At 46.4% G+C, this 23,756-nt stretch overlaps 11 protein-coding genes across 11 annotated transcripts; 4 read left to right on the forward strand and 7 right to left on the reverse strand.

Annotated features, from left to right (window-relative positions):
• Nucleotides 1–288: 288 nt before the first annotated feature.
• Nucleotides 289–1,885, reverse strand: L203_106186 (uncharacterized protein; the record flags this gene model as incomplete). Its single annotated transcript, XM_066215544.1, has 8 exons — nt 289–325; nt 375–473; nt 517–608; nt 776–914; nt 962–1,016; nt 1,059–1,135; nt 1,181–1,275; nt 1,322–1,885. The coding sequence occupies 8 exons, from the start codon at nt 1,883–1,885 to the stop codon at nt 289–291; spliced, it is 1,158 nt and encodes a 385-aa protein (XP_066071641.1).
• A 314-nt stretch (nt 1,886–2,199) lies between these two features.
• Nucleotides 2,200–3,110, reverse strand: L203_106187 (uncharacterized protein; the record flags this gene model as incomplete). Its single annotated transcript, XM_066215545.1, has 7 exons — nt 2,200–2,288; nt 2,345–2,459; nt 2,509–2,607; nt 2,718–2,759; nt 2,811–2,890; nt 2,988–3,047; nt 3,107–3,110. 7 exons carry the CDS (start codon nt 3,108–3,110, stop codon nt 2,200–2,202), a joined length of 489 nt encoding a protein of 162 aa, XP_066071642.1.
• Nucleotides 3,111–3,941: 831 nt separating this feature from the next.
• On the forward strand, nt 3,942–7,255 carry L203_106188 (uncharacterized protein; the record flags this gene model as incomplete). Its single annotated transcript, XM_066215546.1, has 5 exons — nt 3,942–5,295; nt 5,339–5,668; nt 5,720–5,942; nt 6,002–6,290; nt 6,338–7,255. The coding sequence occupies 5 exons, from the start codon at nt 3,942–3,944 to the stop codon at nt 7,253–7,255; spliced, it is 3,114 nt and encodes a 1,037-aa protein (XP_066071643.1).
• A 451-nt stretch (nt 7,256–7,706) lies between these two features.
• On the reverse strand, nt 7,707–10,292 carry L203_106189 (uncharacterized protein; the record flags this gene model as incomplete). Its single annotated transcript, XM_066215547.1, has 13 exons — nt 7,707–7,825; nt 7,884–7,942; nt 7,991–8,065; nt 8,131–8,212; nt 8,258–8,355; nt 8,650–8,782; nt 8,830–8,953; nt 9,003–9,146; nt 9,192–9,344; nt 9,389–9,444; nt 9,492–9,662; nt 9,730–9,892; nt 9,939–10,292. The coding sequence occupies 13 exons, from the start codon at nt 10,290–10,292 to the stop codon at nt 7,707–7,709; spliced, it is 1,731 nt and encodes a 576-aa protein (XP_066071644.1).
• A 345-nt stretch (nt 10,293–10,637) lies between these two features.
• Nucleotides 10,638–12,581, forward strand: L203_106190 (uncharacterized protein; the record flags this gene model as incomplete). Its single annotated transcript, XM_066215548.1, has 6 exons — nt 10,638–11,058; nt 11,136–11,468; nt 11,537–11,745; nt 11,801–11,920; nt 11,994–12,369; nt 12,421–12,581. 6 exons carry the CDS (start codon nt 10,638–10,640, stop codon nt 12,579–12,581), a joined length of 1,620 nt encoding a protein of 539 aa, XP_066071645.1.
• Nucleotides 12,582–12,809: 228 nt separating this feature from the next.
• On the reverse strand, nt 12,810–15,521 carry L203_106191 (uncharacterized protein; the record flags this gene model as incomplete). Its single annotated transcript, XM_066215549.1, has 8 exons — nt 12,810–14,412; nt 14,459–14,539; nt 14,593–14,688; nt 14,736–14,858; nt 14,911–15,039; nt 15,091–15,162; nt 15,214–15,363; nt 15,448–15,521. The coding sequence occupies 8 exons, from the start codon at nt 15,519–15,521 to the stop codon at nt 12,810–12,812; spliced, it is 2,328 nt and encodes a 775-aa protein (XP_066071646.1).
• Nucleotides 15,522–16,127: 606 nt separating this feature from the next.
• Nucleotides 16,128–17,192, reverse strand: L203_106192 (uncharacterized protein; the record flags this gene model as incomplete). The annotated part of the gene is made up of 8 exons (XM_066215550.1): nt 16,128–16,242; nt 16,326–16,348; nt 16,421–16,459; nt 16,507–16,560; nt 16,630–16,674; nt 16,731–16,757; nt 16,801–16,872; nt 17,166–17,192. The coding sequence occupies 8 exons, from the start codon at nt 17,190–17,192 to the stop codon at nt 16,128–16,130; spliced, it is 402 nt and encodes a 133-aa protein (XP_066071647.1).
• An 826-nt stretch (nt 17,193–18,018) lies between these two features.
• Nucleotides 18,019–20,209, reverse strand: L203_106193 (uncharacterized protein; the record flags this gene model as incomplete). Its single annotated transcript, XM_066215551.1, has 5 exons — nt 18,019–18,558; nt 18,604–19,296; nt 19,344–19,404; nt 19,456–19,777; nt 19,822–20,209. The coding sequence occupies 5 exons, from the start codon at nt 20,207–20,209 to the stop codon at nt 18,019–18,021; spliced, it is 2,004 nt and encodes a 667-aa protein (XP_066071648.1).
• Nucleotides 20,210–20,518: 309 nt separating this feature from the next.
• Nucleotides 20,519–21,071, forward strand: L203_106194 (uncharacterized protein; the record flags this gene model as incomplete). The annotated part of the gene is made up of 3 exons (XM_066215552.1): nt 20,519–20,803; nt 20,848–20,871; nt 20,922–21,071. 3 exons carry the CDS (start codon nt 20,519–20,521, stop codon nt 21,069–21,071), a joined length of 459 nt encoding a protein of 152 aa, XP_066071649.1.
• Nucleotides 21,072–21,344: 273 nt separating this feature from the next.
• On the reverse strand, nt 21,345–22,508 carry L203_106195 (eukaryotic translation initiation factor 3 subunit G; the record flags this gene model as incomplete). The annotated part of the gene is made up of 7 exons (XM_066215553.1): nt 21,345–21,403; nt 21,451–21,719; nt 21,764–21,987; nt 22,034–22,130; nt 22,180–22,351; nt 22,404–22,432; nt 22,492–22,508. The coding sequence occupies 7 exons, from the start codon at nt 22,506–22,508 to the stop codon at nt 21,345–21,347; spliced, it is 867 nt and encodes a 288-aa protein (XP_066071650.1).
• Nucleotides 22,509–22,701: 193 nt separating this feature from the next.
• Nucleotides 22,702–23,743, forward strand: L203_106196 (uncharacterized protein; the record flags this gene model as incomplete). Its single annotated transcript, XM_066215554.1, has 6 exons — nt 22,702–22,712; nt 22,769–23,146; nt 23,202–23,299; nt 23,354–23,412; nt 23,463–23,656; nt 23,707–23,743. 6 exons carry the CDS (start codon nt 22,702–22,704, stop codon nt 23,741–23,743), a joined length of 777 nt encoding a protein of 258 aa, XP_066071651.1.
• Nucleotides 23,744–23,756: the final 13 nt, after the last annotated feature.

A 23,756-nucleotide genomic window follows, 5' to 3' on the forward strand; every position in this document is an offset into this window, starting at 1 on the left:
TTTCAATATTTTGCGCCTATTACAATGATTATATGCAATCTCAGCTGTATACTAGCACGCTTCATTGCTGTTGCGGTGAATGCTAATCTCTGTCAACTTGTCCTACTGCCAGACTGTCACGGAAGGCATTCTTGACAAGTATTGAGATGAACCAGACATGAACTGCAGACCATGTATTCATACTGATTATATCCAATACACCAGCCCAGAAATACGACCTTCTATCTATGCGATTGGAATACTCTGTAGCTCAAACCATAGACGACATGCCGGAAAGTTGCCCCTCCCCTACGCCGACTGCCCGCCATTCATATACTGCTTTCCTCTATCCACCCGTCAGTACCCATGTATAGAGACGCAAACATCCAACTCACAACGCAGTCAACTGGCCACTGGCATCCATCAGCCTGTTTCCTTCTGGTACACCACCCAGATTCTTCTCGTTCCGAGCTGCCCCAAACCAGGCGTATTTGCTATACATTGTTAGCCAACACTGTCAATCCTGTATACACCTACACGACCCAGCTCTGCTCGTTCAACCATTTGGTCGTCTCTGCCATAAATTGAGAGATGTCGGACGCACTGGGAGTCCCAGCAACGCCAAAGTTCTACTCTGTCAGCCAACATGCCATCGAACATGGACTCACATGGCAAGCATATTCGGAAAGTATGATGGGCAATCCAAACTTTTTATAATACCCGCTCATCCTCTCCTTGAACGCCTCTGCGCTGGTGTCGTACACATGCACTGCAAGTCCGTCTGGCTTGTACTTACAGTCGCCGTAAGCGTTGGAGGCAGAGTTGGAAGGGCAGATGGCAGCAAAGAACTGATCCAGCCATGACTGATCGCCAGCGACTGCAGGAGAGTAGACCTTGGCGCTTGGGTATGCTGAGCGGATGGCGGTGATTTGTTTCTTCCATCTGCCCATGTCAGTGACTCTCATAATAAGCCACCACTCACATCTCGGCGGCGGCTGCAGCTCCAACGGTGGTTGCAACATTGCGATCGTAGTGGTCTATAAAGTGTCAACAACGCTCTACACGCTGGAGACACTGACCAGGTTCGTTGTAACCGAAAATCTCTGTGAATCCGGACTGCAGAGGATCGCTATTGTCGTAGAATGTGGGATCGTAGCTGCTTTGGGTCAGGCTTATACGACAATAGAAGGACTATACCGACAGCATAGGAACAAACTCTCCAGAGATGGATACACCGCTGGAGGTGAGCAAGCCTTGGTTCCAGTTCTTGTTCCAGTTGTACCACCATGCCACCGACTGCAGTCGTAGTTAGCAGCTGTGGTAGTAGCTTTCGCAGACCTACAGAGCTGTCGGTAAAGAACTTTGCAACTGGAGCAGCATCTTCCTCCTGTATCGGCCAACTGATTCCCATCTTGGACTTGCCATTGTCTGGCGGTGATTCCGATTTGGTGGGTTCTGGCTTCGTGGTAGTTGTCGTGGTAGCTGTCGTGGTGGGAGTTACTGAGGTTGTGGATTCGGGAGAAATGATAGCGTTGGGGCTGCTAGACGAGGCCGTTTCTGACTTGGATATGACAGGGCTGTTCCCCGAGTTGGTCTGCTTCACCTTGACATTGTGGGTTCCAGTCTTGGTGACATAACTGGTAACAGTTTTATGTACCGTCGTCCCGTCTCCTGATCCTTGTGTTTCTGAACTGGAAGTAGACGGGTCTTGGGTCTGGATAATATGAACGACATCGCTAATCTTGGTACTACTACCTGAACTGGCGCCAGCGTCAGAACGTTGGGTTTGGGTACTGGTCGGCTGCACCGACGCAGTCTTTCGTTGGCAGGTCGGGGCAGCTTCCACCCAATGCGTGAACAAGAGGAGCCCGAGGAGAGGTAATACGGTCTGAGGAGCAAGCCACATGGCTCAGATGCGCTTCGAGGGAGTGGTAAAGGTCGAGATGATGGATTCAACTGACCGGCGCCAAAGACGAGGGCAAGGAATACAAGATAGTTGGGATCAGGTTGGGGCTTGCATGGTGGAGAAACAAGTGTTTAATTATCTTATGGCAGTGTGGTAGACAAAGCAATTCCTAAAGGCAATTATGGGTCAGGATTTTGTATTGGGTAGACACAAGCACCCGAGTTCCTTTTAAATGATTGAATACTTTCCGTGTCCATGCAAGGGGAAATGGCCATTTTCTATGGATTATCCTTTGTCCTCCAAACAGCAAAGACTTATCCAAAGGTAGTCATGGAAACTGTTCTGTAGGTGGAAAGGGAAAAGGATGGGTTGAAGGGTGGCCATCTAACCCGTTTGAAGGCATCTTGAGACACAAGGGGTTTGAATTAATAAACACAGTTTATGCATTGTTTGACATACCCATTCCTCCTTTTCTCGCAAAATGTCGTTGACAGTAGTCTGGGTAGCTTAGCTTAGCCATCTCTCCCCATGAATGTGCTTTTTCGTAACCGTAATAGATATGTAGTGTCTGCCCCTGTTTTTATGATGAGCGTCTGCATAATTGGATAGACAAAACCGCATACGGGGAGGTGATAAAGCCATGCTCGTCCATGAGCCGGTTGCAGGGATGAATGCCATGGAGATTTGCCTCGTTTAGGACACACCCAAACCAACAGTATTTGCTACATCTACAAATGTCAACACAGCAAAGATTGTTGGAAAAAAATCGAAAGCTTTACATGATCTAATCAATCTCATCCAGCTAATCGGCCGTTTTGATCAAGTCGCAAACTGCGTCTAGGTTTTTAGGACCAGGGCCTTCGGGGTCCCAGCACTAAAAATATACTCAGAATATACCATAATCATTGCAAAATCCAAGTCTTACCTGCATATAAAGTTCGGTCAAAATCATGGACAAGCCAAATTCTTGATAGTATAGTGCAAGTGTGCTTATAAAGTCTTCAACTGGAACGGTGTAGAGTTTAATAGCAAGATTTGCAGGCTTGGCCTCATCCGGAATGAGCGAAAAAAGCTCGTGTAGTCAATCGGCGTTATCAACTACGACAGGAGAAACCAGCTCTGCTGGTAGGGGTTTGTACAACGTTTGGCCAGTTCGACCCAGCTAAACAGGAGATCCACAGTTAGAAAAGAGATACGCATCAGGATTAGCACATTGCTCACGCATTCACAGTTTCTCGAGGAGACTTTTGGCAAGCAACGGCTTGATTATCAAGTCCTATAACAGACCGAGCGAGGACCCATCTTACGGTTCACATCTGCTAGCCAGGCTCATTGAAGCCTAAAAGAAGCCTCCATCCTGGTTGAAGGTCATGGCGATCATAAACATGTTCAGGTGACAAGCTATTCGTCACCAAATAGTAAGTCCATTCCAGTTAGCCTCCCGCTCAAAGAGAACTCCAGCAAGAGCTCACGTACATCATAAGGACAAACTTTACATTAATTTCGAGACTGCCTTCCATTGCTTCGACCAGTTTCAATGCCAGGAGAGCTCCTATAATGACTCAACGAGATATAAGTGAGGCTACAAGCCACATACCGAATCAGAATGGAAGCATTGTGCAATATGATTAGAAGTCAGTTCTTGAGTGAACCAGCAAATGCTAGCCTGCCGCAAGTCAGTAATGGTGATGAGTAGCGTTATTAATATGAAGCTTTCCCTTCTATCCTTGGTTGTTGTTGGACATGATGGATAAAAGAAAGAGAGAAAAGTTGAAAATGTAATAAACCTTTTATACTTTTAACGAACTAATCCTTGTCAAGTGTTTATCGGCGGACATCACCGCCGCCTTCGTCAAGTTATGACGTGTGTATATTTCAGCTTTGTTAATAATAAAAGTGTCGTCAACATTCATTCTTTTCTACTTCTTCTCTAATCGACTTGGAAAAGGTATAGGCAAGCAACGCGCAAGAGAACAGAGAGTTCGCCGTCTATGCTCTGTCTTTATTACGTTGGGCGTTAAGAGTGGTAAGTGTATTGCAAAAGAAGCGTTCAAGCATGGCCTCGGCCACTTCCCCGCCGTCCACAAGAAACCTTCCCTCTCCACCGCCACCAGACCGTCTCCCGCCACCAAAAGGTCGTCCACGGCAAAAGTTTAAGATTCTCGGAAAGCAAAAGGATAGAGGTAGGCGAGATGTTGAGCCAGAGTTGGACGATGACTGGACGTTGGAAGGCAACACAGAGACCCATGTACAAGAACACGCTGGAGACAGCGTCGAGCGCAATAGTATGGACGTCCGACGCGCGATAGATCAGGATCGCGACACGCAGGTGTACGAAATTGCTATAAAGGAAGAGGAGAAGAAGGAGAAACGGTCCAAGGGTCGTCAACTGGTGAAAAAAACGTCTCGTCTCTTTGGAAGAGACAAGGACAAATCTGAATCTAATTCGGCAAACACCAATGGCTCTTCTGCCATCTTACCTTTGCGCCAAATATCGTCTGTATCGGGCGAAACACAGGCTACGGCTTCACGCCATTTACCTTCTGCATTCTTAAATCGACAAGCCTCTCTGCAGACAAAATCTCGGCCTTCGCGAGATAGTTTCTCTCAGCAACGCTATCCTCGTAGGACATCTCATGACTCTCAGGTTTCATGGCAAGCATCCAGATCAATCCTTTCTTATACCTCACAGGATACTATGGTTGAGTCGTCACCTACAAATGGGCTAGGATTGCCTATTCCACAACGCCAAGGCGCCTCTATTCCTACTCTATCGCGCCTTTCTCTTCCTCAACCGGCTGGCAGCAGTAATAGTCTTCGGAGTCCAGAAACATTCCCGGCAAAAATGTCAACCTGGTTTTCACACCTTTTATCTACTACCGAAAGCTCAGCAGGTTTATCCGAAACCATCATTTCCCCTATCCGTAAACAACCTTCTGTTGCTTCTTCCTTATTTAATGCTGCTAGACAAAAAGCGGTTGAAGGTGTTCGTCATTTGTTGGATTCAGAAGCGACTCCAGATAAATGTATGGAAACGATTTGGGTCAGGGGTGTCGATCATCTAGGCTGGAGACCTGTTACGCCAGAAAATGGCCCGTTGGCTTTACCTGTCGAATATCCTGAAAACCGACGCAGTTCTGTCTCAAGTAACAGACCTTCGCCTACTGTCTTTCGTCCATCTTCATGGCGGCGCAGTAATGCTCCTCATCCAGCCCATGTTTTTCCACCTCAACCAAATAGCCCTGCTGCCGGTTCTTGTCCAAATACAAGTATAACCAACTTATTCAATGGATCTGCTCTTTCTTTGGCTTTACCTGGCGGGTCTCCTAGCATGGATAGGGAGAAGTATGACGGTGGAGATAGTCCAAGTAAAAAAAAGGGAAAAGAGGTTGTCAGGTGGCCAGAACAATGTAAGTCATGGACTTTTCCTTGTAAAAACTCACACGTGTATAGTCTACGATGATTTCAAATCAACTATTTGGTGTACATACAGAACCCAATATGCTCCTATTCTCAACCTTTCTCCCAACCTTCTTATACCTACTCCGGAGGCATACTACGCTTCTTTCGGACCTCCTCTTGATGCAACCGTACTGCAGCCACTTGCATTACAGCAGCAAGCCTCAAGTCCGACACAGACTACTCCTGTGACGACAACATACAGCACAGGTTGGTGGAACAGAGAAGAAAGGGGTCTAACAAGTGATGCTGGCTGGGGATGCATGTTGAGAACTGGACAAAGTTTGCTGGTTAATGCGCTGATCCATGTTCATCTTGGCCGAAGTAAGTATCTGTCCCTTGCTGGTATGTACACTCACTCATGGAATGTTTAAGATTGGCGTCTCCCTGCAACTTACCCACCCAATCCGCCAACCTCTATAAGTGAAGTAGAAGCAACAAAAGCGTATGCCAAGTATACACAAATCCTCTCTTGGTTCTTTGACGACCCATCTCCCCTCTGTCCGTTTTCTGTTCATCGAATGGCTTTAATAGGTAAGGAATTGGGTAAAGAAGTCGGAGAATGGTTTGGACCGAGTACGGCTGCAGGTGCTCTCAAGTAAGTCCTGTTTGCATTGCCAGACATCAACACAAAAAACAAACTGATAAATGTTCAAGAACGTTGGCAAACTCATTTGCTCCATCTGGTGTATCAGTCGCCACTGCAACAGACTCCATCATTTACAAATCTGATGTTTATGCAGCATCCCGTATATCCTCTGAATCATGGCGACAAGCTCATCCATGTTTTGCACCCTTTGGAGGAGATAAGGACGTTGCATATGGTGGGAAGGAATTGCGCGCGGATGGAAGTGGGGACAAATGGGGAGAGCGAGCAGTTTTAGTATTGGTTGGTGTGAGGTTGGGATTAGATGAGGTTAACCCCATTTATTATGATTCCATCAAGGTTTATTGTCTTACATGTAAAGAGAGGCAAAACTGACGTGTGAACAGGCACTATTCACTTTTCCTCAGTCAGTGGGTATTGCCGGCGGACGTCCATCTTCCTCATACTACTTTATCGGCACTCAAGCCAACTCCCTGTTCTATCTTGATCCACACACGACCAGACCAGCCATTCCTTTACAGATTCCACCACTACCTTCCTACCCTACAGTGATTTGCACATCAACCTCTGAGGAAAGCGATAGTAGCTCTAGAGGTAGCCTGGACAAGACAACATTTGATAGTGCAAGTACGAGTACAGACGAAGGTGTCATGATTCCTTCTTCCAAAACACCCTCCACGCCTTCGTCCACGTTCACTCAACCTGCGCCAAGCCAAGAGGCAGAAATTGTTCAGTACAAGCTCGATGTGGTTGACATGGACGATGTGAGCGAGGACAGTGATGAAGATGGCGTACATATTGATCGGTTTGTGTCTACTGATGAGCATACGCCGGGGAGAGGAGGTCGCATGGTGAAAAAATCGCCAAGCTCAGAGAAGATGGACTATGAATCGCCCACTCAACGATCACCGGAAACAATTCCTGCCGTTGCCAACCCTACGCCAACTTTACCTTCTCATACCTCTGCCGATCCCGTTAACATTCAAATTGATCCGTATACGCTTTGGTATGCCACTGCGTATTCACCGTCTTTTTTACGAACATTCCATTGCGAAAAGGTCAAGAAGATGCCATACTCTTCCCTTGACCCATCAATGCTTTTAGGATTCATATGTAGGAATGAATCGGATTTTGTGGATTTTGTGGAACGAATTGGGAAATTACCAAATAAGATCTTCACAGTACAAGATGAACAACCTGTATGGGCAGAAGATGATGATGTGGGACTGGAGAGTGTGTCTGAGCCGGATTTCGACGAGGACGACGAAGGAGAGGCAGGAGAAGGAGAGCCTCGAGCGATATGATGCTCCTCAGTTTGAGGTCTTATCTGCCTAGGGTACGCACGAAGTGGGCTCACATAGGGCAATTGATGTTTGAGGACGACACACATTCACAGAATGGCATCCGGAACTGTCAGAGTTGGCTCTAGAGCTGAAAGTTTGTTGTGTCCATAGTTGTAAAGTTTTAGAGGACCAGCATTGAGAGACTGAAATGTCATGAGAGAAATCACGAGATGATTCATATTCACTGGGCATTGTGATGTATCATATGTGAGAAATGTGAAATGCATACATGTACGTATCAATATGAGCTTGTTTACAACGAAAGCAGGATAGATGCCGGAAAGTAGAGAAGCCAGCTCTCAACAATCCGTCCTCCTGTAGGATGTAATCGTTCATATCTTTTCGTTTGATATTTCATCCATGTCTTCTTTTACTCAATGTTCCCACCATCCCATACGACCTGTCTGAAGCTCTATTTCCAACACTTGCTTGACCCAGCTCTATGAGCATACAACGCAACAGAGTGAACTGTATGCAAGTTGAGCCCTGCAAGGGAAAACATGGCGACGATAAAAGTCAGAGGGATCAAGACTATCATCAATCGTTTCCAATCAGTTCTACTCAGTTTCAAGGTAAGGGCAAAACAAACCCAGTTCCTTGGAAATATTGACAGAGTCCAAATCACTTCTCGGGATTGGTGTATGTAGACTATACCCCAGATGTCAGTAAATCCCTTGTCACGTTATTCATACTTACATAGCTAGTAAAATAATGTCAACACTCCGCAAAACATCTCTATGCCTGCCAAATGAAATATTTTGCTGCGTTCTTCTTTCAATCCAACGGCTCTGCTTTTAGCTGGCAAAGAACTGATATGCAGATCCGCTCCTTCTAACAGAATAAACGAAACCCAAAGAAGGGTTATAAAGATGAGAGCTGAGAGGATAGAAAGATTTGTAGGTATTGGCAAATAAATCTCTAGAAGGCCATGAGACTCATCCTCGCCAATCACAGGGAGCTTACCGGTATAGGCCGCAGTGTTCAAGAGCAAGTGGCCTAGGAGGAGGTTCGATAGAGCGGTCGCTTGGATGCTAAATCGGATAGGATAAACATAGACTTGGCTGTGGACGTCAATAACTGCTTGATATAGATGGCTCACCTTCTACGTATACTCTTTATTGCTTCTACAACCCGCTACACAGAAACATAACATCTAATTCAATATGATCAGCATCTATGAAACAAAAAAAGAAAGTATGTAAAGAATCCTTTTCTTTAAAAAAAGTGGAGACGAAAGCTTTTTGTTTTTGTGGAATAGTGGATGCATTTTGGTTGAAAGATACAATGTATTGTCTGATTACAAAGTACAATAGAAATAATTCTATGTTTGGGGAAATGGTCTACAAATACAGTACTAAAATGTCGCATCAGTCCTAAACACCCGTCGATTAGGTCTCTCGTGGTCCTCTGCAGTCAAGGACGCAGAAGGAGTGGCTGAACGAGAAACGTTGGCTTTCTGGTACGAGGATACTCGCGATTCAAAGAAATCTGACTCGTTAGGGCGGCTTGACTGAATGAGAGTAAAATTCACATACTGGTTTTTCCTTGTAAAGATATCAACTCCATCCAATCGAAAGGGTTGGTAACATTGTAGATTTTGGGGTAGCCGAGATCAACGACGAGACGATCAGCAACAAACTCCATATATTGACACATCAGCTGTAATGAGAGTGGATCAGCATGGATAGGACATGGCAGAGAGACTTACATCGGCATTGATGCCTATCAGGTTACATGGCAAAGCGTCTGTAAGAAACTCCTTTTCAATGACCAAAGCCTCATCGACAATCTTGTGAACTTCATCCGTCGACAGGCGATGTTTGAGATGGTTGTACAGCAAGCATGCAAAGTCCTGTATAAATCCGCGTCAACTTCAACCTTCCAAGACTAGACCTACCGTGTGTGTCCCTTCGTCTCTACTAATCAGCTCGTTTGAAAACGTCAAACCAGGCATTAGGCCTCTCTTCTTGAGCCAAAAGATGGCTGCAAAAGAACCCGAAAAGAAAATACCTTCAACACAGGCAAAAGCGACGAGCCTAGTTCGGAAAGGCTAGCGAGGATCAGCATAAGAGACTACAGATATATGGAGCCTACAAGTTCATCTGTGATGTACTTCAAAGCCCAATCCGCCTTTTTTTTAATACAAGGTACTACACAAATCAGCGGCTGACATCAATACCGACGCAACGATACGCACTATTCTCCATGCCACGGAATAAAAAGTTTTTTTCTTCTTGATCCCTCACATATGTCTCTATTAAAAGACTATATGTCTCTGAATGTACCTGCTCAATCATGGATTGGAACGCATAGAATGCCCTTGCTTCTGCTATTTGCACATTCATTGAAAATTGGGACACAATGTTTTCTAGGCCCAAAAACATTAGCAACGCTGGGACTACCAGGTAAAGGCTATAGAGAGCCATTCAGCTTACCTCCTACGATACCATCCGATGCAGCGAAAAAAGCCAATATTCTGAGAATGAAGAACCTCTCTTGCTCTGTCATCTTGTCATTCCAATCATTGAGATCATGTCCAAAGTCGAGCTCTTCAGCTGTCCAAAAGCTTGCTTGAGATGTTTTGTACGCTTGCCAAACCTGTAGAATGTCAGAGCGTTCCACTCTTACTGCCTCCAAGACCTGCCTCGTGATACCGTATGGGGAAGAGCACAAATCTAGAAGATGATTCGTGCAGAATGTCCTCATCAATCTCTTCTGGAAACATTTGCTTCACTTTGTTCTCTTCTTGCTTGATCCCGAGACTGTCATTCCCTTCAGCATCTCTTGACAGATGCGCTCTGCTCTCAACACTATCTCCTTGGCTTGAGATAGCAACAGCACCCATCTTGTTCTCCAACAAACTGCCAGAGGCGTATATTGGCCGAATCTCATTGATCCTTGACATCTCGTCCATACTATCCACGCTGGTGACTGCTGAGCAAACAGATGAGGACGAAGGAGATGGTATTCTCAATTGTTTGACAATAGGATTAGACATTGATATGTTTAGCAAGAATGTATTCAAGAAAAGAAAAAAAATTCAAAATCGGAGCAAGATGCTCGGGAAATCAGAAATTAAGATCAGCCATTCAAATATTACGTAATATGAGTTCAGCCATTGATTTGGAAAGACAAACAAACAAATGACCCGACTTGTAAATCTGGGAAAGATTTCCTGTCCCAAAATATCTATTTTGGGCAAAGAAACCCGATTATGCTCAAATCCGGCACCTCTAATCGCGTCTTTTAGACATTTGGTAATTAAGGTAAAGTTCATAAAACTCAACTTTTTCTTTTTTCTTTTACTTCTGCTTTTCACTTGTCACTTTTAAAACAAAAAAAAATGTCTACTGGAAAGATCTTCTCAAGGCTTGCTACCAACAGCCTCCGACTATCCACTCTTGTCCATTCTGGCGTTCCCAGAGCTCGGCTTACTGGTCCTAGTCTTTTGCGCGCAAGTCGTGCTTTTGTGCGATTAGGCTCAACGCTTCCTCCAAGAGCCAACTTTACAACGCCTACAGAGCAGCACATTAGAGATATTAGGCAACTACTGTCCTCATCGCATTCTCTTATCTCAACCATTGACGGTTCGGCCACTGCTGATGAGCTGAAAGCCTACAACGATGATTGGATGAACAAGTATCATGGCAAGAGTCCCATGATGGTCAAGCCAAAATCAACTGAGGAAGTGAGCAAGGTTATGAAGTACTGCCATGATAACGGTCTGGCCGTCGTTCCTCAAGGAGGCAACACTGGTCTTGTCGGTGGGTCTTGTAGATTTCTTGAGTGGGTTCATTAGCTGAACGCTTAATTCTCGGCTGATTCTCGATCCAACGAAAAGGCGGATCTAATCCGGTACACGACGAGATTATTCTCAACCTTGCCAACCTCTCACAAATTCGCTCATTTGACCCCGTCTCTGGTATCTTGGTTGCCGATGGGGGTGTCGTTCTCGAAACTGCAGATAATTATCTTGCAGAACGAGGCTTCATCTTCCCTCTCGACCTTGGTGCCAAGGGTTCATGCCATATTGGCGGTAATGTTGCGACAAATGCTGGTGGTTTGAGACTGTTGAGGTATGGAAGTCTGCATGGGACTGTTTTGGGTTTGGAGGTTGTCTTGCCTGATGGAACCATTTGGAATGGATTGAGCAAACTTCGAAAGGACAACACTGGCAAGTCGCTCTGTTATTTTTCCTTGCAGCGTTATCTGGTTGCTGATTTTGGTGTTGCAAACGAACAGGCTTCGACTTGAAACAGCTTTTCATCGGGTCTGAAGGTACGATCGGCATCATTACCGCCATCTCGATCCTCTGTCCTCGTCGTCCATCCGCCATGAATGTTGCTGTCTGCTCCCTCTCTTCGTATGAGGCCGTACAAAAAGTTTTTGGCGAGGCGAAAGCATATCTCGGAGAAATTCTCTCTGCCTTTGAGTTCTTTGATAAACAGAGTGTCAGTTCATTCATCGCCTCCCATCTTGTCAAATGTATGACCTAACAAAAGACAGTATGCGCTGGTAAAGAAACACCAAGAAGAGAGTGGAGAGACGCGAAACGTTTTTGAGCAGGAAGGTGACTTTTACTGTTTGATTGAAACGGGTGGGAGTAACTCTGAGCATGATGAAGCTGTACGTTCTCTCTGCATCGTTTGAATGGGCGTCTAAACTGACACTCAATCCTTTTCTCCTTGCTCTCCTACAGAAACTAACTGCCTTGCTGGAGCACCTTCTCGAAAACGAGTTTGTTCTCGATGGCGTCCTCGCACAAGATTCCACTCAGTTCAAATCTCTTTGGTCTCTTCGTGAACTCATTCCTGAATCAGCCGCTAAAGCTGGATCTGTCTACAAATACGATGTCTCTGTACCTGTTGGTAAAATGTATAGATTAGTGGAAAATATGAGATTGAGATTGAGAGAACGAAGAGTTCTGGAGGGTGATGGCAATCCACAAGGACGTATCAGGGCCTTGGCGGGATATGGACATATGGGAGATGGGAACCTCCATATCAACATTGTTGCTGATAAATATGCGGAAGATTTGGAAAAGATTATTGAGCCGTATATTTATGAAATTGTTGGTGCGTATCTTACCGTATTCCCTTGCGAAAAATGGCTCAAACTTTGTATAGCTGAGAATGAAGGCTCCATCTCGGCAGAACACGGTCTTGGTGTAATGAAGGCTCCTTACATTGGATACACCAAGAACAAAACATCGATTGAAATGATGAGAAAGATCAAGCAGCTCTTTGATCCAAAGGGCTTGCTAAATCCATATAAATATATTGTTTAGATTGTCTTAATCATATTGGGTATTTAGGATGTATTTTGCTTGATTATTTTCCTTTCAAATATTTTTTGCATTAAATAGTCCATTAACGTATTACCATACTTAATACCAACGTCCCCCAAACAAAGACAAGAGCGACCGATACCAACAAGTTATTCACAAGAAACGATATACAAATTCCCTTCAATTGTGCACAACACAAGACAGCACGTTGTCAAGACATCTGAAAAGCTATCGAGTTTCAACCCAAATTTGTGGATCTCCCGCAGCCTCCAGCCAAGAATCAAAGTCTTTTTTGCAGGTTAGCAATATTTCCTTGCCATGCAACTGGCCTATCACATAGTTCTCTTGTGATATATCCCCCTTCAATATACAGCTTCCGATGGGCAAATTCAAAACACTATATATGCGACAAAGTATATCGGACCAGCTCCCCTTGGCATCAATGTATACTTGGACGGTTTCGAGAGAATGGCGAGTTGTCAATCTAACAAGAAGAGTGTGACCGTTCTTCAAGTCGAGCTCATTGAGGGGTCCGCGTGCAGGTATTACTGTATGCAACTGCCTTGCAGCAACCATTGGAGGAGGGCTTGGCGAAGTTGCGATTTGCTGAAGATTTTCTCTAGTAATTCGTGGCGTTGAAACATCATTTGTACAGACGTCGGAATCTGAGTTTGAGGATACGATAGTAGTGACGGAGCTATTGTCGTCGTCATTTTGTGTTTGATAGTCATTCAAAGCTGATTCCTTGCATTCCGAGTCTTGTAATTCAACGGTAGTTGTGAGGCTTGAGGAATGGTCTTGACACGTCACAGAATCGATAGAGACATTAGCATGACTTGAAATAGTTGAACTGCTTAAATAATTTGAGATCTCGCTATCATTACATCGTTCAGAGAGATGTTCATCAGAAGAAGATGTCACAAAAAGCTTGGGTAGTGGGATTACTCGTGCAGGCGGATATGGAAAAACGTTGATAATATCGCAAAAGTCGTCTTCACTTTCTTCGTCACTTTGCTCTTGCTCTGATTGGTAGTAATCATCTATGTTTAGCGCATTTGACCAATGTGTCGAATCGTAACCATTCGAGAGCTTTATTTGAGGTTGCGATTGGGAAAGGGAAGGTTTGGTGCAATAATCGGGGCTGAAACCATACGGTTGTACCTGCCACTTTTGGGCGTTTCCCTGCTTGTTCATAATTGTTTTCCAAGCATTACACGCTAATTCCCTAGAGATAATCTCGACTTGATCGCGGTGCAGAAGTGCAAAGAATTCGGGGGTAATACGTGGATGGTCGAGTATGTAAGAGGATCCATCCATTGTGCGCACTCCAAAAAGCTTTTCGAAATACCGTTGTATTCGCATGGCACGATATTCCATCTTGTCGGGAAAAGGAGGACCGTCGATTGGATGTGGAAAATCCAAGAGAAGAGCACTGAGAGCTGAAGAGGCACCAGGTGAATGAGCTTTATAGATAGCATTAGAAAAGCGAATCATTTGACCAAAGCCACGGGTTACAGTTATGCGACACACTGGGAGGTTCCGGTTGTGTGGCTCCCAAATGATTTCCATTTCATATGAAGGAACCAAGCCTGCAGTATGTAAACGGGTAATTGTAAAAGTTGCAAGGTGACCGACGGGAAGGGGCACTAGACGAGCATCGAAAAAGAGCGGATCTAGAACATCATCTGCGTGTTCCGAAAAATCCAAATGGTCAGTGTAAGTGCCTTTCAGAATAGCTTCAAGATGGTCTTGAGGGGTAGAAGTAGCAGAAGGTTCGGCACTGCACTCTGGGCTATTTTCAACGATGGTAGAGAGGGGGTGGAATTTACGTCTAGAGACATTCAGCTTGACCTCACTTGACTTTTAGAGACACTGACGGAGAAGGCGAGCCCCTTTCTTGAGTTGGAGTCAAACAATACTCAGAGTTGTCGACACAAGTCGTATCAGAGAAACAGAGACTGTAGAAATGATGAGAGACTGACTAATACAGATGATTTGGGGCAATACTTACTTTGGGGGCGCGTCAGCACAAAAAATATCCTCCGGTGCATCTTCATAAGCAACATTGCAGTCTGAGTGATTGTGCAAGGAAGAGATCGCAGAGGATCTTCAAGTGGTCAATTTTTTTTCGCCGCCAAATGATCGTAGACATACTCATGATCGGCCAAGTTTTCCATGCCTGACCGGGCCTCGATGATGACCACCTCGAGAGGAATCTCTGGAGGACGTATCTGGCAAACGTTACTCGCGATTGGAGACAACACATGCCTTTCAGATCTAATTCGTTGGATTAGTAAAACACTTTAGCAAAGAGACAATGGCAAATCACGTAGCGACAGTCTCCTTCTTTCGTTTATCTTTTCCCTTGCCACGGGGAATCTTGATAGACTTGAAAAAACTTCTCTTTGCAGAAGGACTCTTCCCAGAGGTACTCGGTAAAGAGACCAGAGATCTGTTACTATGGTTGCTTGAGTCTAGAGCCATCCAACAACAACGAGATACAGCTCACTCTTTGGTACTCGAAGAAGGGCTTGGCATGTCCTTTTTGAGGTCTTGACGAGACCTAAACAACTTGTTCAAACTGAATAGCGCTATTCAGCGTTAAACTCCACCCTTTCACGCAACGACTGACTGATTTGTCGATTCCTTCTTCTCGACGCGATGCCTTTCACTCAGATGGCTGGGAGGTAGACCAAACTCATACAAAGCACCCCAATTGATTGGCGAGGTGTCAACCTCGATGGTGGGATACGATTGAATGTATTCCTCCAAGGAAGGGCTTCTGTTGACACAATGGTTGGTTAGTACACCACAACGATGATAAAAGGTGAGATATCATTTTCATCGTCTATACCGCACAACCTACCTCAAAACATGCTCCCATTCGTCACCCAACGACATGTTGCCTGAAGCAGGTGAAGGGGTTTCTGGAATCGACATTTTCTTGGTGCAAACTTTCAAAAATCTTCTACTCTTGTCAACAATTCGCCTCCACCAGAGCATCAACTGGTAACAATAGGTATAAACTAGTCAAGAGACGACATCTATCGTCACACGATGGTTGAAAAGTGACTGTTGCGTATAAACTGGACGGGTAAAAGAGTGACTAAGGTGAGTGGAACGGAACGATAGAAAACGCGAAAAAGCAAGAAGAAATGCAAAATCAGAATGAATTCTATCTATTTTTTAATATTTCTTATTTTTTATCCAGCATTATAAACATCACACTGGGAAACCTTCCGGTGACTAACTAAAGTATCTCACCCTAACCAATTTGATTCCGTCCAATATGACGTAATCTTCCAGTATCTATGTGCTTTTGACCTTGAACTTTTTTAAAGATGTTGCGATGAAATCTTGGAATTGTATACTTCAACATGAAGAAGCAGCACAACCCATTCCAGCTTGACCAAAAGCCAGCCATCTCTCTCTCTCTCTCTTTCGGTCTCGGAAACCATCACACCCAGTCTTGCCATACACATTGCAGGCGACGATAAAGATACAGTACATGTATTGGGTCAGTCTTACAACCTTGTTTCCTTTTCCTCAATATCCCCATGGCATTCCCATATTCATCCCATATCCTCCCATCATGGTTCCCATACCACCCATCATACCGCCTGGCATGGCTCCCATTCCCATTCCATAATCGCCAAAGAGCCTGCAAGGTGTGTCAGATGAGTTTATCACTCCAAAAATATGCCGAGGGAAGAGAGATGGCGGCAAGAGACAGAAAGCGCTCACCCTCCTGGGGGATACCTCGGCATCTATGTATACCAAGGCGTACGATACATCAGCTGCTGCATCCAAGGCGCAAACATGGTTGAACTAATACCGACCCCGTATGCGCCAGTCCCAAGGCCACCTCCAAGCATGCCCTGTCGCGATATCAGCAAACGGTACCCAACAACCCGACCAGACGCACATAACCACCCATACCACCCATGCCACCCATACCGCCCATCATCATGGGATTCATCTGCACAAGCCCAGCGACCGTCAGTCATAACGCTCAACACTTCCATCCAGAGAGATTCAGAATGCGAACCATCATTGGATTCATCATTCCCATTCCCATTCCCATTCCACCACCCTATCATCAGCGTCAGCTCACGAATCCTAATCCCATCCTCGTCCCGTAGTACCCACCATCATCATAGGGTTCATGCATCCCATCTGACGATTAATGCATCGTACCAAAACCAATCTATCCACTTACCATCATGGGGTTCATCATAGGGTTCATCATACCCATACCTCCCATACCTCCCATACCTCCCATTCCTCCGCCCTGTTTATGGGCCGTCAAGTTGACGAGGGTAGAATTGGTACAGGTTGGAAAGCAGAGTTGCGAGTGGTACGACGGATCGAGAGAAGTATTTGTGTAAGAGTCACGAACAATGTCAGCCTTTGTCCGCGGACGAGAGTATGGGACCGTGGTCATGATAATAGATGTGAATGAGAACAAAAAAAAAGAGAGAAAAAAAGTCAAGACCAGTGTTTCATACACCCAGTCTACGCGCTATGGCGCATGACGTGTGTTTTTTTTAAATACTCAATTCCACCAGATGAAACAAGACGTACCATCATTGCCATTGACATGGGATCCATCTTTTGCTGCTTGGAAATTCAACAATGTCTGTGTTCAAAATCTCCAGATAGTTGTCGGAACACGTCGGTCGTCAAGAATACAAAGTGGCTCCAATGCTACCCCAAGGTGAACAGAAGAAATAATTCAACTGGAAATGTCTTAATTCACTCTTGTCTCCAAGTCGACGTTGTAATGTTGTGACAAGTCGTTTGCTGGTTGGTGTGTTGATTCTTGTGTAATGGCCTCGTACTCTGTTACCAAGAGTCAAGTCGTGCAGATAGAGGATAGATGTAACACCCGAAAGCGCTTCCGACTATGTATTCTTCAGTTGTCATTCTCCCATGAAAGGAGTCATCCATTCACCTCCATCCGCCATATACTTCTCTCCCGCCATACTCCCAAAAATGACGAAGCAAAGGGTAACATCCCGCTCCATTCTCAACCCACCAGTCCTTTGATCACACAGACTCACCCCAAGCCAGCACTCCGCTCCCTTTCGTAGGCCGTCGCTGCCGGAAAGGGTATGTATTGTAGTGACAGTGACGACGTGAAACTAGGGACCATTGTATCCTATCCGTTGGCAATCATAATGTCATCAGCAATTCATGTATGGATCCAAAGGTGTTCAACCTAGACTATACCCGATATATAAAAATGCCTACATGGATGTAAAAGAGAAAAGACGTGATGCGGTAGATAGATTATTGTAAAAATGCCTAGAAACATAAAAGTGTATTCGTACAAACAACGCATACCTCCAAAAGACGTCTCGGTCACTGACCCTGCCCCCTTTTTCATTATACTTCCGTCGTTACTGTGTTTCGTAAACGTCCTTTTTGGTGGATTCTAATAGTGAATTTTTGAAACTGGGCTTGACCATTCGCTCCTAGAGGTCCAAGTAGGTCCCAACCTACCTGAAGCCTCCATAAAATGTACTGCTCCGTCGGATGTCCTGACCCATCCACCAGATGATACGTCGGATGCCCTAGACCCATTCTCCCATGCAGAGCCTTGTGGGTTGTAGACATATCCTGGAGGTCCAGCATTGGCAAACTGAGCAGGCTCCGGTTCTGACGCGCCCTGCACGGGCGACCAATTCCGAGTGTAGGGGGTGGACGTATAGATACCAGGTGTATGAAAGTGGTTGTTGGAGGGATCAGAGCCGCGATTGGGATGATCATACATGCCAGCCTCGGGTAGGTGGCCATCTTCCGAGGGATGAGCCAGAGGAGGAGGGGGTGGTGCTTGATAGGCAGACTGTGAAGAGTTGAACATAGAGCTCATGATCTGACCAGGGGCAGGATCTTGGCAATGCAATATGGCTTTGCGAGGTTGGCCGCCTGCGCCTGTATGAGGTTCAGCAGCAAGAGAGTAAAACATAAGATGCTACATGCATGTCAGTGGATGGTTGCATAAAGGTTGCTCACTCACCTTGGGAGGAACCAAGTGAGGTTGAGGAAGGGTGTCACCACAAGGAGCTAACAGTGCCCATCCACCGTCCCACTGACCTGGTTTTTGAGGCGCTATTGACTCATAGTGGATAGATTTTGGTTGGTGATAATGTGCAGGTTGCGACGGTGCTGGTTCAGGATCGACATGTCCTGTTGAGCCCCGCCTGGTATTGTTGAGATGGGTTGGAAGACGTGCCCATTGGCGATTCAGTGAGGCAGATCGTGCAAGAGATGAAGTGGAATCTTGGCTCAACAGAGCAGGTCGAGATGCGTGGACAGGAGTAAGCGGCTGGGAGGAAAATGAGTGCACAGGTATCGTTATGTTGGGCAGATGAGGGCCATGCCTTGATGCTGCGGGTGGTACAGAGTCCAGATAGAACGCATCCACGGCAGAACGTTTTCTACCGTTGGAATCTCCCAATGCAACGTAGTGGTGCTCCAGCGGCAAACCTCTTGGTGGTGAGGCAGATCGTGCACGGCTGCCAGAAAGAGTCGGTGGAGTAAATGCAGGATGAGCTGTCAGTGGAGAATGGAACAGATAACTAGCTTGACCCGGACCCATGGATCCGCCAGGACCACGGGAGAGCATGAAGGCGTCTAGCAAAACCCTCCACCGCTTGTATTCTTGAACTTTTACGCCGAGCTCATAATTAAGACCAACAAGAAATTCAGTCTCCATCCGCTACAACGAGTCAGCTCCGTCAACCAGACACAACCTACATTGATCTCCTTGATAGAAATCCCTGCCAACTCGGCCCAGGTCGCATTGGTGTACGTGTTGCTATCCCAATCAGCACGACACCTACGTCACTCAACTTACTCGTCCAAATACTTGTTTCCCAACATCAACGCAGCAACAAACGGCCTGTGCTCGCTGCCAGGCGTCGACGTAAACGAATTCTTCATCTTGAGCCGATAGATATACAGCAGCGCCACCAGCGTCACACTGTGCGAAACCATGGTAACTTGCAACAATCTTGCCACAAAATTACCAAACTCTACCGATGGCTGGACCATGAGCTGTGAAATTCGCTGAGGCTGGGTGCAGGGGTCAAACGGATCGACAGGAATAGATGGACTCTCTGAAAAAGGCGAAGACGTCGGGGAAGACGCTGGCGCAAAGTGACCATACCACAGCCAGACCACCATTTGCGCTAACTACGCTCAGCAACGCACTCACCCCATCCAACGCACTCACCGACATGATTCGCCAACGGCGTCTGAAATCCGGGACGGGCCGCCATCGTCCCCGCCTGTGCCATATTCATATCCACTCGCCTCAACTTTTTCGGTCTCCCGGCATCGGGAGACAGCGAGAACGAGGGCAGTGGCCGTGCCGCCATCCACTGCGGCATTTTCAGTGGCGATAGCCGACCCGCCGGAAAACGATACTGGTCCAACGCCTGGGTCGCAATGGGTGGCAGTGAGTGCACCATCTGCGCGTAAAAGTCAGATTCCAACTCGCCAGCGGCGGTCCTGCCGACGACCGAGACAGGACCGCAGGGCACTGACGGAGGTGTCGTGAGGGGTGGCGTCGTGGTGAGCGAGTAGTTTTGGTCGGCGGCGAAAACGCGCTGGATAGCCATGGAGCATGCGAGGGTGGCAAACGAATCTCGCCTGGTATATATATACCCACGACGCGAGCGCTCGAGTGTCGCGCTAGTCGGGTGTGGTGTTGGATTATCGGACTGCAGTGACGGAAATTCAAGGGACCCGACGCGTCCCTTTTCTCCTGATGTTTTTTAATGTTATCTATTATTTATTTATTATTTATTTTTCTGTTGATTGATGGGCGCGATTTGATGGTAGATGTTGGCAATGACTCTATGGTGATCGACGCGCTCATGTGCGGGGACAAGTGGCCGGCGGTCGCCGCTAAATACCTTTTGTTTGCTATGCAGGGCGCAGCCACGACTCGTCCTGGCTATGCACCGGCGCGTTGGCGCCGAGCAAGGATGATAAACGACGGCAGACAACGGAGAAAGCTGAATGGAGAGGATAGATCCGTGGGCATGGAGTGTCCACCAGCGGGCGAGCCTAAAAAAGAAAGGCAGGCGAGAAAGGCGGACGAGCACATGAAAAAGGCAGGGGTTCAAGGGAAGGGAGGGATAGGACAGCAAATTCGGAAGGACGGCGTTAAAAGTCACCGGCAAAACGAGTTTCGTAGTGGACCTTTTTTTGTTTCTTTTTATTTATTTTTGTTATCAGCGTGACGTGTGTATAGAGTGTGGAGCGAGACAAAGGGCGAGTATGTCGATAGGGAGTGATTGGAATTCTTACCATGTGGAACGTGTATAGGGTTGTAGTAAACGTCAGTACCGTCAGGAGCTGGGCAGTGACTGGTGGATAGTTGACTGTAAGGGTATACGACGGTCCAAGGCAGGATCTCGGGCTGGAGGGTACAGCGTGACAGTGTCTTGGGTTTGGAAGTCTCCGGTGACAGTCTGATGCGACAGGTTGCGGGGCGAGTGTGCCACACGGCAAGGAAGCGAATGGCGGGTTGCATGGAACGGCAGGGGTAAATGGTCGCTGGAAAAGGGCAGTATGGGAGGATGTCTGTCGGCGGATGAGCAATGTGCCCATCAGAGTGGCCAATGGATGAGGGACAAGATTGTCTGCTGCAACGTTAGACGGTTACCCGGGATTAGTGTGGCGCAGATATACATATGCATGTACGAGGCAGTCTGAAACGGCTGCTTTTGAATGCGGCCCCTGTCTTATTTAAGTACGCTCCCCTCGGGGTTGTGACCAAGCGACGTTGAGAATCAACGAGTCGTAACCTATTCGGGTCAGCATGAGTTGAGAATTACACGTCATAACTACTCACCAAATCCATTCATCCTCGCGAGTGCATTGTCCGCATCGGTCTTGCTCTCAAAGCTGACAAACGCCAAACCCTTGCTCTCGCCTGTATGGCGATCTTTGACAACGTTGACTCTTGCGAGGTTGCCAAACTTGGTAAACGGTGTGAACAACGCCCTGACATCGTCTTCGTTGGCGTCGACGGAGAGAGAGGTGATACGGAGGGTGGGAAGGTCATCCCGAGATCGAAACATGGACTCTCCGGCGCCACCAGCAGCGCCTTGTCGCTGCGAACTGGACATGGGTCAGCGTGGGCAGGCTTGTGAATGTTTACTGACGGAGGAATGTAACGGCCGCCTGTATCGGCAGCACCTTTTGCTGCCAAGACGCCACTGGGCGCCACCTCTTCCTCTACCTGTCCTGTGAGATTGTCGATGGCAGCAAGCTGCTCTTTAAATGGACATCTGGCAGTGTAATGCTGACCGTTACAGAGTCGACAGACGACCATTTTGCCAGCAGGCGCTTTGGCGGCTGCTTCTTGTTCCGGCTCAGCCTGCTGAACCTGTATTTTGTCAGTAAAGATAGAGTGGGCAGCAGCAGATTGGTACCTTGATGTTGATGGGGGCAATCTTGAATCGAACGTCTTCTCCAGTGATGGTCGTCTTTCTATCTGGTCCGGGAGGCTTGCCTTTGTCAAGACCAAATCTGGAACGCATTCAGTGCAAGCATTGAGACTACATGCAGCGTGACTGACTTGGGCCACTTTTTTCTCTCAGCTTGTGTCCTGGACACTGTTGAAATCTGCAGCCGTCTCCTGACCCTCCTAGTGACCTTCACTTTCTTGTCATCCTCATTCCACCTCCAGCTGACGATGGTTGTGATGCCATCGGCGTCAGTAGACTCGGTAGGAGGAGGGAGTTCGTCCGCTACATTGCCGCCAGTCAGCGGGTATTGTGGCTTGATTTTGCATATATTCACCATCGTCGGCGGCCCAGTCAGGATTTGTTCTAATCAGATAATCAGCCAAGTTTGCCCTGGAGTTATATGGTTATGGCACACCGCTTACCTCTGAGCGTCAACCATTGTGGAAAAAACCTATCAGATCGGTTTGAATATAGAAATCTTCAATTCTTTTTGTCTTCATGAAATAATCTCAAAATGCAAGTGAATGACGGAGTTTTTCGGGGATTTGATAATGTGGCACTTTATCATCTCTTTCATTTTGCAATTAACTATTTGCTGGATCATTAATAGTCAAGTTTTTAATTCATTAATCATGTTTAAAAAGTATTTATTTTTCTATATCCAAATCAGTACTTTTCATGCTCATGCAATTTATCTAGGTTCAGCCCAAAAGAGGATGTTTCCTCCTCTACATCACTCAAGTCCTCCGTACAACGAAACATTCGTTCTCAGCTGTTAACCCAAATTCCTTTTCTCAGTCTTCTAGCATGGAGAGAAGAGTCTATTTGCCAGACTTCTTCCGATGCTACAACATCTGCGCCAACCCAGCCACCTGTAGAAGAAAAGGATAAGGAAGAGCCTGCAGCGGGGAAAGGGAAAGGTGGTAAGAAGGGAGGGAAGGGCAAAGGCGGAAAAGGCAAAGGCAAAGACAAGAACGAAAGGGAAGATCAGGAAGAAGAGGGAGAGGGAGGTGCAGTAGATTTGTTTGTCATTGACGAAATTTGGCCAAAGAAGGAAGCATTGGGTTTGACAAAATGGTAAGCCTAATTCCCCTTGAGTGTATCCCAATCCTTATTAAAACGTGTCCTGTAGTCATGATCGGATATCAATTTTTACCATCCAATCAGTCCCAATCTTTTTCCAACATTTTGATGGCCCGTTTATTCCAACCATGAAGCTTTTACATCGATGTAGGTTTGCTTAGCATAGATTGGTAGTGGGGCGATTACTGAGCTCAGTAACAGATCCTGATATGTTACCGCGCGTACAAGTTGACAGAGGAGCCATTAAATTCCTGCTTGCTGTACGTCTCAGCAGCATACCGCTCGCTGATCATAGACTAATGGGCTGTAGGGTGCAAACATGATGGCACCAGGTCTGTTGTCCGCTGGCGGACGTCTTCCTGATGGTCTTGCAAAGGGAAGCATTGTAGCCATTCATGCTGAAGGGAAGCAACACGCCTGTGGTATTGGCAAATTGACTGAATCGAGCGAGGAGATTAAGAAAGCTGCGAAAGGTGTAGCTGTTGAAGTAATCTGTTGGATTGGGTGAGTGCATTTTTCGACCCAAAGTCAGAAAAAAGCTGATACTGTAATAGTGATGATCTTTGGAAGGTAGACACGATTGGCCTTTGAGTATAAACGTTGA

Source organism: Cryptococcus depauperatus, chromosome 8 (genome assembly GCF_001720195.1).
Source record: "Cryptococcus depauperatus CBS 7841 chromosome 8, complete sequence".
Taxonomy (NCBI): Eukaryota; Fungi; Basidiomycota; class Tremellomycetes; order Tremellales; family Cryptococcaceae; genus Cryptococcus; species Cryptococcus depauperatus.